The 15,017-nt window shown below is 41.5% G+C and overlaps 2 protein-coding genes and 1 pseudogene across 2 annotated transcripts; 1 reads left to right on the top strand and 2 right to left on the bottom strand.

Moving 5' to 3' along the window:
* LOC8066079 (GDSL esterase/lipase At1g71691) lies at positions 2,017-6,971 on the bottom strand. The gene is made up of 3 exons (XM_002443701.2): positions 6,571-6,971; positions 3,071-3,195; positions 2,017-2,977 (listed from the first exon to the last, which is right to left on the bottom strand). The coding sequence occupies exons 1-3, from the start codon at positions 6,839-6,841 to the stop codon at positions 2,243-2,245; spliced, it is 1,131 nt and encodes a 376-aa protein (XP_002443746.1). The 5' UTR covers positions 6,842-6,971; the 3' UTR covers positions 2,017-2,242.
* LOC110436734 lies at positions 7,910-9,617 on the bottom strand (annotated as a pseudogene).
* Positions 12,256-14,906, top strand: LOC110437039 (succinate dehydrogenase subunit 6, mitochondrial). Its single transcript, XM_021465110.1, has 4 exons — positions 12,256-12,520; positions 12,594-12,696; positions 12,835-12,978; positions 14,572-14,906. The coding sequence occupies exons 1-4, from the start codon at positions 12,356-12,358 to the stop codon at positions 14,583-14,585; spliced, it is 426 nt and encodes a 141-aa protein (XP_021320785.1). The 5' UTR covers positions 12,256-12,355; the 3' UTR covers positions 14,586-14,906.

Genomic DNA, 15,017 nt, shown 5'->3' with positions numbered 1-15,017 from the left:
TTGCACTTGTGCAGAAATGGCGCCTCAGCCATGGCAACGACGAACCCGCTCCTCTCCGAGTCGTTCGCTCCTTCCCTCCGACTCATCACAAAGCTCGTTCGCTCGAGGAAGATGGCTGAGGAAATCAGGATTGCCAGACGTCTCTGATTTTTGTACTGGAGATTTTTTTTTTAATCACAGGTTATAAGATCGATTTTGATTAGATTATAAACAATTCTTATATAAGCGGTCCAAACACATCCTTAATCCTTTTATATATAAAAAAAAGACATGTCACTTTAATAATTTTAGCACATGTTATTAGCAATCTCTAGATAATTATATATATTATAATAGTGATTCCGTTTCGTTTGGTGCACTAACTTAACTTAATGAGAAATGGTGCAATCCGTCCCTAGTTGACCATTTGTTAATTAACCGCCCCATGCACGCATGCGGCCAATGGGTGCCCAGAGTGAGTGGGGTTAGCTAGCTCTTATGTTTCCACTAGCTATGCCATAAGGTATAATGAAATATATATATTCTTCCGTGACACAAAATTTGGATCCTACATTGACATGTTTTTTAAAGAGATAGTAAGTTCCTTTGATGAAAATTGCTGTTTAATTTTGCAAAAAAACATGATGATTTAAATTTTGGAGAAAGTGAGCCCGCCCCACAAGCCATCTCATCACCTTGTATACATGCGCCAGAGTTAAGCAAGCATGCGCATGCATCCACTGGTATAGAGGTGTTTAATTTGGATCCCCTCACTAAAAATTAGCCCTAGTTTTAGATGCCAAATAGGGGGTTAAAATTCAACAGCAGGCCTGTTTGGTTCCATGGGACTATACCCGAGACTACTTTCTAGTCCCTAGTTTTCCAAACAGGAGGGACTTACGGATGACCAGTTTCTACCAGTAGTTTCTAAGAGAGAAAAAGAGTAATTAATGTCAATAGAAACCATCCTTCTCAACCCATAATTTCTATATTAATGATCATATAAAGAATAACTTAATATCCTTTAGTCCTCTCTAGTTCCTTGAAGCAAACATAGTATTAATCCCTCTATTTTAGTCCCCTCTAGTCTCTATTCCCTCGAACCAAACAGGCTAATACTCCCCGTACTCAAATATAAGTATTAAAGTATTGAAAATTTATTAGGAACTATACAATATTCTGAGTGAATTATCTACCCCAGCCCCAAACATCAATCACAGGTGTACCTACTAATAGTGTCTACCATTAGGTGCAAAATATGTTAAGCACAAAATATCTCTATAATTAAGAGAGGATTACATATGTCATTTTTGTACCTTTTAATTTATCCTAAAATTCTTGTGATACCATATATATTCAGGATGGAGGGAGTAAGACCTAATAGGGCTACAATTGGTGGATAGAACCCATTAAAAAATTAGTTCATGATTAGCTCATTTTCCCACGACGGACTAATTTTTAGTTTGATGATCCAAATTAACGTGACATATGCATCATTTAATTGGCGATGATTCCCAAAAGGCTTGAAAAAGGTAACAACTAATCAATAGGGACAACCAATATCATTTCATATATCTCCAATCTCCGGTACCATATTAGGACGAAAAAATAAAAAAACAAAACTTATATAGTACAAAGCATATATATATATATAGATTGGAAGTAACAAATAATAACCACTACTACATGCTTTGTGGTTCGTGGCTTGTAGCACAAAAGCTGATGCAATTCACCTAACAAATATGGCTTCTCTCTTGTCGGCTGTTGGTGTTGGCTCTAGTGATGGCTCATGCATGTAAGCTCTGTATGTGTGCATGCATGGTCCAGCATCCGCGTACGAATTTAAATCTGGATCACTAGTCCATGATTTGGATCAGTTTATTTATTAAAACGTACTACATGATTGAAACAAACAAATTAAACTCAACACACTAGATCTAGAGCGAAGGAATCATAGATTGGATTTGGATGATCCAAGAGGTATGCTGATTTGGCACAATAAGCACCATCATTCATCCATTTCCAAATGTTTTTTTTTTTCACCGTGATCGTTGAGCTGGTACGAACACATATACAGATGCAACCTACAGAGATCGACATACAGTGTTCATCACACCATGCGTTTGTTAGTAGGATTTTATTCCTACATTGGGTAATAATAACATCACAAATTTATTAGTTTGTTCTAATATATATAATAAGTACTAACAAGCAGAGCACGAAGAAGTTTATATTGCTATGTCCACGCACTCCGATCATCTTCTCAGAGGCCGGCAAGCTGCCGGACGTTGATGGGCGAGATGACGTCTGTGCCACCATGGAACGCCAGCCTTGCAATGATGATATTGACGGCCGCCGTGGGGTGGTAGGCGTCCCAGAACACATAGCGCTCCCTGTCATCACACGGCGCCATGAATGGCAGGCAGGTGACCTGCCCGCCATTCCTGCCGATGCCGCAGCAGCCACGGTCGACGACGGTGAACCCGAACGCAGCCGGGTCGCCGAGGATGGCTCTGAAAATCCGAAAATTATCCAGGTACGTGAGCCGAGCACCAGGGAGACCACCGCCACCGGCACCACCGGCGGCGGCGTTGAGGCCGTCGAGCAACGCCCGCACGTTGGCGTTGAAGGGGAGCACGAGGTCGTCCACCTCCTGCGAGCACCGCCCGGCGACGCTCTGCGCCAGCACGCTCGGGATGCACCCCATCGACCCGACGCCGGCAACCACGAACCTCCGGCCGCCGGCGTTGTACAGCCTAGTGAGCTGCGCGGCGAGCTGCCGGGCCAGGAGGTCGGCGAACTGCTGCGGGCTGTACCGGCGCCGCGTGTCGTAGTTGGGCATCAGGTAGTTGTTCAGGTAGTCGTTGCTGCCCATCCCCACGAAGAGGATGGAGCGTGACATTAGGTCTGCTGCTGCTGATGCGCCCATGGCGGCGGTGATCTCTGCCATTGTTGACTCGAAGTTCTTGATCTGCTGGTTGAATGGGATCCGTCCAACCTGCATCATTAATTGCAATTTGTGAAGTTGTGTTCTTTGGTGTTGTTGTTGATTATGATTTATGAACACTACATGGATGCCATGGTTGCTTACAAAGTTGCCGCCGCTGTCGTCGAGGATCCCGGCGGCGGCAGAGGCGTAGTTGGTGCCCTGCAGGACTTGCTGCACCGACGAGGCTTCTGAGTAGGGTGGCACTAGGGGCAGTCCAAGCAGTTCGGCTGCAAACATATAGAACACAATGACATTTTAGTTTCTATCAAAAAAAAATGACATTTTAGTTGACCAATAGTGCACAGTGGTCAATTAACTAGTGTAGGGAGTATTGTCTTTTTTTGTTTCAAAGTTGGGTGGATGTAAGATTTATGGTTTTTGAGTTGAGGGTGGTTTTTAGATTCAATTACAAGTTCAGAGGTGGGTCAAATGAACTTCACCTTTTATTTGGTAATTTATAATTAGTTCACCACATATAAAATTGATTTAGGTTTGAAATGATTGTATGTGGAAATAAACTTTTTTCTACAATTGTTCAAAGTCATTTTGCTAATTATTAAATTAAACGTTGGCTTGTAATTTTTAAAATACTTTGTTCTCTTTTATTTGTTTAATATTTACCAGTAGGAGTAACCCTCCAATTGTATAAGAAAGCGAACATTTGCAATGTAAACTATGGCTACTTTGAAAAATTACTCGTGTATATATGGGTTTTCAAAATTGAAACAATTTGTTCTCAAGAGTTGAATTGTATAAAGTTTACTTCAAATTTATAAAATAGATTTAGGATACATAATCTCCATAGAACAAAGCGAGAGGTAAAGAAGTCATTAAGCCATTTTCTGGAACACAAAATTTTGAGAATTGATTTATTACCTCTTGGACGTATAGCTTGGACATGTAAATTAGATTTAGGTTATCTTATCTTACTTATTTTTAAACACAAAACGTTGAGAATTGATTTGGTTGGGGTGCGCCAAGCTCAAGCTATAGTGCAACGCTTTAGCGACGCGTAAGGAACCCTAGTGGCAAGCCACTATTATGGTTCCTTCCCCATAAAAAAATAAGTTCAATACAACATTGTGAAGCAGTGCTTCAAAAGAACAGATACTACACTTGATCTTAGCCAAAAGGCCGAGAAAGGCATGAATTATACGGTTTGTTTTGGGCTACTTTTATTACCTCCTACGGGTTACAACCTTTCTCCCGTGGCGGTACGGTACAAAACTAAACAGGATTATTGGATTACAGAATATCAGGATACTAATAATTGGTATTGGAGAACGACACGCGATATGGCAGAAAAGGTGGGCTGAGGCGGGATGCAAAGAAACTCATACGGGCCGTTATGAGGCCGGGGCGTACAGGGCCCATTACGTGAGGAGAAGAAACGGAGGAGGATATCGAACAGGGCAAGTTCTCAAGGCCGTGAGGCATACACTCACTGCTTTCAGATACCGAAGCTTAGGCCTTGTTTAGTCCCCACCGAAACTTAAAATTTTTCAACATTCCTGTCATCGAATCTTTGAACGCATACATAAAATATTAAATATAGATGAAAATAAAAACTAATTACACGATTTGGCTGTAATTTAGGAGATAAATCTTTTGAGCCTATTTAGTTTATGATTGGACAATATTTGTCACATACAAATAAAAGTGCTACAGTACTCATTTCTCAAAAAAATTTGGAACTAAACAAGGCCTTCATAATTAGCAACTCAGTGATTAACAAGCCTATATTTTTTTTGTTTAGATTAGAGAACTAGTAATATATAAATAATAAATTCTTCTAATCGGCAGTGCAGTCCAGGATACGATGCTGAGTTACACGACAGGAGCTCGAAATATTTTCAGCCTTTGGGTAAAAACGATTGCTGCTTGCTGGAATGTCTCACAAAAAAAATGATTGCTGGAAAAGGTCAAGTTCTTCCTTTACCCATTATAGAAAACTAAGCACATTTTTCTGCAGAAAATGAAATGTGCATGTGTGGTTTGGTAGTTGAGGGTAAAAAATTATCTATGAGAAAGATTAGTTTCGTCTCTTGATTTACCTATCACATAAAAGTAAACACTTTTCTTTTTGGCAGAGATTGAGGTTATCAACTCAATGAAAAACAATGATCATCACTGTAGTGATCATACTACCAAAAAGGTCGATTTCTCCTAGTGTTTTTAAGTAGTAATAAAACACTATTATTACTAGTTATAACATATGGGATTTTCACTAGGAAACATTTAGTAGAGAAAATTTATACTAAATTTTGAATGGTAAAACACTGAGAGAAGCTTACACTACTAGGAGAATTGTTCGTCGATTTGTTATGAGAGAAAAAATTAGACAATGACTACTAAGCCGTGTTGATAAGTTAAAAGTTTAAGTCATTTCTGCCCCTGTTGCATAAACAAGTCATGCAGGCATTTAACTACTGAACAAAAAAATGAAGCGACAAACACAAGATGGGCATTTCCTCTGCACCAAAGGATTCAGTGATCTATAAAGATACTTGTCGTGTTCCATAAATAGAGGCGACTTGAATTATAGAGTGCTTCCGTACTACCAGCACTAGATTATTCTTATATATAAAAAAGCACTAGATTATTAATGCAACTTCTGATAGTTGTACTCTAGCAATCTGACAAAGAAGTGCTATTCTGTGATTGTCAATTCAATGCTTGTTATTCAGTCTGACAAGAAGTCTCCAGCTACACTGTTAGTGTTTCTTGTTTGTACTTTAGTTGTGGACCAACATTATCACTCGGCAGCATGGTAGGGTAAGAACATGAGACCAACATTAGTACAGAGGAATATTTATAAGCTAAATGATTTTCATGAGTAAAATAAAGTATAAAATGACTAAGAAAATGTCGTGCTTAAAACAAAGTAAAAAAATTCATCATGCCAAGTAAAACAATAATTCACTGCGTAATAATAAATTGATTTAATTAGTTGTAAACAATTCTGTGTTGAACTATACTTTTGTCAAAACTATACTCTAATTTCTAAATTTCTTGAACCATGTCTACTTTGAAAAATAATAGTATATGATATTAGCAATTATGAAAAAAATAAAACAGTTTGTTCTCACTGAGGTTAAATTTTCACCAGTAAACACAATTAAATGGAGTGAGGTGTGTTATCGTCTCAATTTTAAAAACTCTAAAAACTACTTCAGCCTTGGTCTTGACGTTACACCAGCAGCGCCATATTTTTCACCTAAAATCTATCCTGAATTCGAGGGATCGATGATGTTTGAGTAGTGTTGTTTTTAATACTAGTAGTTGAAAATAGAAAAAAAAATGATTTCAGTGGGAAAAAAAATTACCAAGCTGTTAGTTTTACCCATTTTCAGAAAAGTAGGCACTTATATGAGATCGAATTGGCCGCCAGAAACAGACAGCACAGAATGCACACTCTTTTTAGTTTTTTTTTGTTCTCTGAAAGAAATTAATTAAGCAGAATTGACTTGTGTATATATGACGGCTGAGGTAGCCAGCAACAAGCTCATAATTGTAGGAGGAATTTGATCCCTGAAGAACAAGAGATATGTGGACCAACTGACCAAGAATGTGCATACATTATTAGCAAACGCAGCACGTACCGAGCTCGTCGACGATGGTGTAGCCGTTGCAGAAGCGGCCGGTGGGGCCGTCGGCGAAGTCGATGCCGTAGGGGAAGTAGTTGGCCTTGGCCAGCGACGCCAGGTTGTTGTTGTTGCCGCTGTCGATGAGCGAGTCCCCGAACACGAACAGCGCCGGCGCCGGCGCCGGCGCCGCCCTCCCCTCTCCCGTTCCGCCGGCGGCGGCAGCGGTCACCGCAAGCGCGGCGAGGAGCAGCAGCCGCAGCGGGGGGAGGAGATCGCCGGCGGCCATGTATATCGCCGGCCGTGCACTTGCAACACGCCCGCGCTAGCTACTACCTGGTGTTGACAATGCGTGGTTGCAGATCGAGGCTACTGACAAGCAGAGCTAGCTAGCAGCTACTAATCCACTGACCAGTGGCCATGGGTGAACGCATGCATGCAGGTGAAAGGAAGAAGAGATGAAAGTTATATATGTGGCGATGGATGTGGAGTTATTATGTGGCACACAGTATGGCCGCATGTCGTCGTCGTACGTGTCGTGGTGGTACGGTACCTGTGGTGTGCACATGCAGCGATGACTGATGAACAATAAATTTCTACGGTGGCGCGCACCGGCCGGACACCTGCCGTGAAACGCTCGCGCCACGGCGCGACTGCCGACGCACGGCGGGACCGGGCCGGCCGGGTGGAGCCGTTGGAGTACGTGATGACGACGACCCCGTGCATGCATGCAGTTACTCGATCGATCTTGCTGCGCGCGCAGTCGAAAGGAAATGTACTGGCCGGCCGGCCGGCATGCATTTGCATGCTGCGTCTCGATCTGTTTCAGGAGTTTGCTTGGGACGGAGATGGCGGCAGCGCCGGCGAGCATGACCGTCTGCTACAACCATTTCGGGCGCGCACGCAGCCTGCACCGAGCATGCTGCCGTCGCACAGGCACATGAATCGTGGCGAGAGCGGGCCCTGATGACCCGGCCGGCGGTTCTCCCATCTATCGGATTACTCTGTCCGAGCGAGTTGGTCCCCTAATAATCCAAAGTTCCAAACAATGTCCACTCACTATCTGATTCTAAATCCATGCATGCCGGACAAGCTGATTCTGGATTCAGTAACTACCTGAACCAAACATGCTGATTCCATGCCTTTAGTCAATAAATGTAGTCTCAAATATGTGTACCCACCCAAGTACCCAACCAAGAAACACAAAACATTTTTTTTAAAAAAATCAATAATGGGAACCAGTCTACAGAATGGTAGCTTCCTTGGCGCCATCGTGCAGCACATTTTATTGTACATACACAAATAAACATTTATAAACATGGCATCAACATTAATGATTGATTATGCTGGCAACTAATCCCTATAAAGAAAATCCGCAAAAGTACATGGGATTCATCAGGGTAACTGAAAATTCATGAAACATAACCATGTTCACCTAATAGCTTATCCAAGCACAGTTCATCTATCTAAAACTAGGACCAAAAAAAGTAATAACAAGATCATACTTTGTGAGATAACAGTGACTTATGTATGACGCCCATCGTCGTCCTCTCCTACAGCTACAGCATGACACTGTGAGATAACAATGAACTTAACTGTAGCAGGAACTTTATCCTTGATGTAACATGTAATTGCCTTGAGCGCCCTATGGGCTTCCCTGATGAGAACACTGTTGCTGGCGTGGCATTCCCTTGGATTTTCAGAACATCTAACACAATCAATGGTGTCCAATGTAAGACACTCGAGTGACACCGCGTTCTCGAGAATGTAGCATGTTAGTTCAACCAAGCTCTTTGCGGAGTTGAAGCCTGTCATCTTCACATTCTTGAGGCAGAAATGGCGGTCTTCCGGCATCTGCCTCAGACCATAGGAATCTTCAAAAACTGATTTCTGCTTCATAAATTTCAGAGCCACCTAATGGTAAAGAAATAAATCAAGTCAGCGTATCCAAGAGAGTGATCAGACGTATACACGCATGCAATGAACAAACAACGCCTTACATTCAAGATCAGTGTCTCCAAGGATGGAGACGCGTCAAGGAAAGAAACTAGATGAAGATAATCGTAAGACAGGGGCAAGGAATCTCCTGATGGAATATCAATGACGAGGTGCTTGAGGTGGAGGAATTTTGTAGGCAGCATTGGCGGTGTGCTGCCAAACTGCACAACATATATATCAAAAACTAATAAATCTCAGATTAATTGGAAACAAGGTACGACTACTACTTTCTTTCTAAGTACCTTATTAATATGCATGAACAAATAACACATTATGCATGTCTTAGAAATAAATACATACCACGGAACTTGAGATTATATGAAGGGTCTCGAGATTTGGCACAATGGATGGATGCTCAAAACGAGCAAAATAGAGATTCTGTACTATGCTTAATCTCTTCATTTGCATGTTGCCTGCAAGTGAGAGCTTTATATTTCCGTCCAAGTGTAAACTAGAGAGATTTGCAGCTTTGCTCTCTATCACTCGCAGCCAACGGCATTCAGAAGCTGTCAGGCTGCTAAGCTTTTGCAGCGCGCGAGGTAACTTCAGGCAAATTATCCTCACGCAATCTTTGACGTTCAGCTGCTCCAAAGCATGACACCTTGAAAGAAAGCACTCCAACTCATCCTCAGTAACATTTACATGATGCAGGCTCAGAATTGCTAGGTTTCTCAAGGGGCCAAGCTCTGTGGTGGGGTTAAAGGCGCAGAACCCAAGTTTAAGATAGCGAATTGAGTTACCAGCCCTTGTGCTGGATAAAACTGAGCATGGGAAACTGTAGTCTAGTGTCCAAGGAGGTATCACAGTGAGTTCTTCAGTCGTTGCCTTGACAATATTCTTAAGCCAACGGTCAAAGAAATAGGTACCAAAACCAGCTGAAAATTGGATATCCAATATCTTCACACCGATGCCTGAGTGTTTTCTTAGAATGTGGTCAATTATGTCGCTGAAGTTCACTTCAAATCCATGCTTTTTCGGGATTAACGTGTGCCTATTCAAGATGAGATTGGGACGGCATCTCCAAGAATGTAGAAAGGCATGAGACGTGCAAGCGGCACGGGCAGCATCACGGATAGGCACTAGCGAATGTATGTGGTGCCAGATCTCCTGCATACAAAAGCATGGGAATTAATTAACAAAGATTTAAACAGATTAGCCAAATTTTGTTACGGGACACAAGGGGTAATTGTATCAAATAGCGTCAATGTAATAGACAGATGCATTGTGTTACTGGGCTCTACAAGTCTACATGGTAGGAGTGGATATTACTTATAAGAATGGGGTTTTTCCATTCAGTAATTAAGTTCAGGTAATTTGAGAGGAAATATGGTTTCATAGATAGCAGAACGAAATGTGTATTATATGTAGACAATACATGTGTGATATGGTGATACATCGCAAAAAAAAAAAGGCTTTGCAACGGGAACAGTTACAGATAGAGAAAGCAGAGCTGCTAATTGGGCAGCAGCCTACTGCCAAGACAAATTGGGAACTAAATCAATTTTACTTTATAAATACATACTCCCTCTGTCTGTTATTACTCGATTTTACTTATAAAATATTACTATTTTCAGGCTAGTTTGTGTTCCTGACAAGTAGTTCAGTTAGAGTACTCATGGTGATATATATTGCGGCCTTCGTCATCAGAAATTCAGAATCTCTTGGTTAGCACCATACCTCAGGAAGGTCTGCAATTGAAGACCCCGTTGGTTTGCCTGCTTGGGAATCGGAATCATCATCTTGTTGGCAGGGCGAGATCTTTCCAGCAGCCACTGATGCAATGGATCCAACTGCTGCAACGCAACAACCATGGATCATACAGAAAAAAGGCAAAGATTGTTTTCATAAAATGGGATCTAATTACCTCCAGTGATCATGAACACACGGCTTTCATAAAATGGGATCTAATTACCTCCAGTGATCATGAACACACGGCTGTGTTCGTATCGATGTAAATGACGGTAGCTCCCCTACCGAGGGATCTCGCCGCTGATGATTTCTCCTTGTTGTCTCTGTGTTCCCTTTTCGTTTTTTTAACCCTAGCTTGGTGATGAAGAGTCTTCCTCTCGTTTGTGATACGTGGATATAGCAAGAGAGTTAGATCGGATCCCCGTTAGAGTTTAATGCCTACTAAACCAAAACAGAGACAGAGAGAGATGATACACACACATTCATCCTACGTAGATATATATAGGCAAAGAAAGGTAGAAGAGGATAGGACTATCTCATGTTAGTTTCAAATTTCAATCTTTCATAGTATTTATTAGCAAACATGTTCATGCGTTGCACAGTAGAAAAAAAAGTTAAACATTAATGAAAAATGATGATAAGAATATTACATATCTATTTTTCTTCTTTATTCTTTCTATAAAATTCAAATTTTGTAATTCATTTTATGATGACCAAATGCATCCATATTATAAGTTAATATTGACAATAATACGATAATGTTCTATTAAATTTGCATCAAATTAAAAATACAATCTTGATAGATATTTTTTTCATTGTAAGACGCAGAAGTGTTTACTTGTAACTATATCATACTTCTAATTTCTGTACTATGTATGTGAGGATCCATTAAAATATGTAATTCTAATTTCTGATTAAAATTGGCAAGAATCTATTAAAATGTGTAATTCTAATGTTTGATTAAAATTGATAAGGAGTTAGTTGTTGTCGAAGACCACTTTTGATTTCTATATGACACAAATCGGTAAAAAGTTAGTCGTTGTTCAAGACCTCTGTTTAATGGTGTTTGGACTGCTTTGCTCTATGTTTTTCAACTCCGCTCTATATGTTTTAGCCAAACGGTTTCAGCTCCATGCACTCAGTTCGAGGAAAAAAGGGTGGAGTTGTGAGAACACCGTACTCCACAAACTCCAGTTTTTTTTGAGCTACTCCACAGTGGAGTTTGTGGTAGGGAGTGTTTGAGACTGCTCTGCTCCACGTTTTTCAGCTCCACTCTACGTTTTTTAGCCAAACGGTTTTAGTTCCACGCACGTTCGAGGAAAAATGGTGGAGTTGTGAGAGCACCGTACTCCATAAACTCCAGTTTTTTGTGAAGCTGCTCCACAAGAAAGTTTATGGAACAGAGTTTGTAGAGCAGTGACAAACACCCTCTTAATTTCCACAAGTCATTCCCTCGTTGTCTCATTAAGAATTGCACTGGGTATGCGTGCAACTTGGAGATACATTTATTTTGATTAGAATATAGAACTAATTGCACGTGAGTAAACTAATTATGAAATCTATTAAGTCTAACTATTTCACAATTAGAACATGTTTATTGTAGCACCACATTATCAAATCATGAAATAATTAAGCTTAATAGATTTGTCTCGCAAATTAACCTCCATATGTATACTTAGTTTTATAATTAGCATATATTTAATACTTATAATTGGTATTCAAAGATTCGATGCAACGGGGATAAAGTGAGACAACAGGAAACAAGAACCCCAGGTATTTTTACGTGATTGTATGAGAGAAAAAATAATTTCTCTCAATTAGGTTTATTTTCGTCAAAAATATTATATTAATCAAAAAAGGTTTTAAAAAGACAAAAGAAAAATTGAAATCGGCACAAAGAAGGCAGCAGTCGCCGAGGCCCGTGCATTTTCGAGTTGGGCTCAGCCCATATAGGAGGACCATTCCAGCCCGGTCCATCCGGGCCCACTTGTCACCTGACTGAGTGGCGTCTTCCTCCTCCCTTCTTTCCCCAGACCAACCGCAGCAAAAGGGCAACACCACCTCCTCGCCGTCGAAACGAATCCAAGTGACCAGCGAACCGGCGGCGGCGGCGGCGATGGGGATCGGTGAGCACTTCGAGGGCTTGAAGCAGCACTGGGCGAGCAACCTCGCCTTCCTCGACTACTTCAAGAAGGTCTACGGCCGCGCCGAGCCCCTCCCCAAGTGGACCGACGCCGACGTCGACGAGTTCATCGCCTCCGACCCCGTCTACGGGCCCCAGGTCGGCGCTCCCCTCCCCTCCCCTCCCCCTTCCTCCTCGTCGTCTCCTCTGACCACAGATGCGGTTTCCGCAGCTCAAGGCCCTGCGGGAGTCGAGGAAGTTCGCGCTCGCCGGGGGCTTCATCGGCGCCGCCCACCTCGGAGGCGTCGCGCTCAAGTTCTCCAAGGCGCCGCACGGTATGATCGACGGTGTGCCTTGCGGCTATGTGTGGCTGCCAGGTTTTCCAGATCGGTTGTGAGTTGTGACATCGGTTTAGTTTTGTTGCTGTTGCTGATCGGCGGCATTTGTGGGTGGGTGGCTGTCATTGACTGCAGGCGTCCTGTTGGCGACCGGGTTCGGGGCGATCACCGGCGCCGTGCTGGGATCTGAGGTGGCGGAGCACTGGTACCAGCTCTACAAGATGGACAGGCAGGGGGCCAACCTTAGGTTCATCTACTGGTGGGAGGACAAGGTCTCAGGTTTGTTCTTGTCCTTGTGCCATCTTGTCCTCTCTTTCCTCATATGATGATTCCTGTTTAACATACATTGGTTAATTCTGTAGAGGATGTGATGCCCTACTTGTAATTGTGAATTACAATGTTGAAATAATGATGTGGTTGTGTCAATTTCAGCACGACTAACACACAGCTAATCTTACCTGACCAACTATGTGATATACTATGTGTTAAGCTACTTTGCAATCTTTCCGTAAGCTTTTGTGCCAGTTACAGATTGGATGTGGTAATTCTAGTTTTGTCTATTTAAGTGTATTAAGTCTACTCAGTTTTAGAATGAACTTTGTGTTAACCTGTTTCATCCACATCTCCTTGTCCTGACCAAATCAATGATTACTTTCTGGAAACACTTGCCACTCATTTCAGACCTACAAATTGTAGGTTAGTATTATATTTACAGCTGCTTTATGTTCATGTCAGAATTTATGTGTCTGAAAACACTCTTTAGTCTTTACACCTCAGATCTACTACCACTGTTGTAAGTGGTAGGAACTTGGAACATAACCTTTCTGTGTCTGAGACCGAAAGCTGCACCTAATTATTTAGTAACCATGGTGATGACTGATCAATCTTAGAGGGATTCTTGAGCTACCTCATTAAACTCAAACAATTAAGCCACAGATCCATCTACATCTCGTTAACCTGCTACTACTAACAAAGATGCCTTTTAAAACTGTGTGCAAAGTGTAGTTTAGTTCAACAAATATAGTGCTATTTTATGTTGGCTTTATGTTTATGTCAGGATGTATCTTCAGACTAACCATTGCTGTTGTGAGCAAGGCACTGACTTCCAGTCTTAATTCTGGCATCCATGTTTTCTTGGGTTCACCCTCTAGTTTTCTCTAGTACCTGAGTCAGTCTTCTGGTGGAGAGAAACATTTGCATGGGGGAATGGATATGCAAATTCTGTGAGGCACTAAGCAGGACTATCAAATGCCAAAGAGTGCTTCTTGCAGTGCAAATTGTTGGATAGAATGATAGATATATAGTACTAAATAATTTGTGGTCAATATGTACATAATTGCCTCTGTAGTCCTTGCTTTCAAAAGGTTGTGCGTGTAGTTCATGATGAAGAGTGTAATCTGTGGTGCTGGGCTGGTGCTAAGGCATGAAACATCCTATGTAGGTTGTTGCCAACTTGCCATCAGCTGCTTTAGGCTCCTGATGGGTTTTTGGTCGTGTTTTCTTTCCAGCGTGTGGCGCTGATACTCTTGTACTAGGTGCCAGGTGGCCTAGGGGAGTTGGCTCTGCCTCTCCTTTGGTTCTTTTTTCTCTAATTAATGAAATGAAAATTGACTTGAGTTGCGGCTGAATATGTTTATGGTTCTCTTTGGAGTGAATAATATTAAAGTATAGGATGCAATTGTGTCAGTTTCAGCATGAGATTACTTGCCAATACGAAAACAATTGAAAGTCAAGCAACTGCATGATTCTAATACATTAGTTTTTCAGGTTTGTATTAGCCTTTTTAGGTCATCTTTACAACGTTTAAAACTCTTGAAGATTGGAGATTCCTTGTTTGTTCTAATTCTTCTTCTTTTTTCTTTCCGCGAACAGGCCAGAAGAGCTGAATCATGTTGAATGATGCCTATTGTGAGCATACCAGTTTGACAAAACATTGATGTCTCTTATGTGGAATGCTTAGTTTTTGTTTCCTAGTTTTCTCTAATAAGGTGTGTATTGGTTGTGGAAACCAACTGGACAATGTATTTTCATTGCTGTCATGAGTGCTGTTTATCCTTAGTACTTACAATGTTCATGGTCACTCTGGTGTAAACAGCAAATCCTATCCGTTTTCAAGACATGTTTTCTCAAACTACTATTTTTCTGTCAGTAGTTACAATCTCGGAAATAAAAAGGCTGCACGCTGCATCCGAAACACTTGGCCTTCATGTATGCAGGTGTTTCTTGGTCTTTGGGTCTGAAGCTCTGTGTCCATTTCAGAAATTGTAGTTTCTTCTAACCCAATAGGTGATTTTGGTTAATATCATTATTCGCATTTT

Source organism: Sorghum bicolor, chromosome 7, assembly GCF_000003195.3.
Source record: "Sorghum bicolor cultivar BTx623 chromosome 7, Sorghum_bicolor_NCBIv3, whole genome shotgun sequence".
Classification (NCBI taxonomy): domain Eukaryota; kingdom Viridiplantae; phylum Streptophyta; class Magnoliopsida; order Poales; family Poaceae; genus Sorghum; species Sorghum bicolor.
Note: the sequence above shows the minus strand (reverse complement) of the source record. Positions and strands in the feature narration are given on the sequence as shown.

Coding starts and splice junctions, on each gene's coding strand:
- LOC8066079 (XM_002443701.2), bottom strand. CDS start 6,841: ATGGCCGCCGGCGATCTCCTCCCCCCGCTGCGGCTGCTGCTCCTCGCC. Junction 3,196..6,570: donor CACCATCGTCGACGAGCTCG/GTACGTGCTGCG, acceptor ATATGTTTGCAG/CCGAACTGCTTGGACTGCCC. Junction 2,978..3,070: donor ACGACAGCGGCGGCAACTTT/GTAAGCAACCAT, acceptor TTAATGATGCAG/GTTGGACGGATCCCATTCAA.
- LOC110437039 (XM_021465110.1), top strand. CDS start 12,356: ATGGGGATCGGTGAGCACTTCGAGGGCTTGAAGCAGCACTGGGCGAGC. Junction 12,521..12,593: donor ACCCCGTCTACGGGCCCCAG/GTCGGCGCTCCC, acceptor CGGTTTCCGCAG/CTCAAGGCCCTGCGGGAGTC. Junction 12,697..12,834: donor GTTCTCCAAGGCGCCGCACG/GTATGATCGACG, acceptor CATTGACTGCAG/GCGTCCTGTTGGCGACCGGG.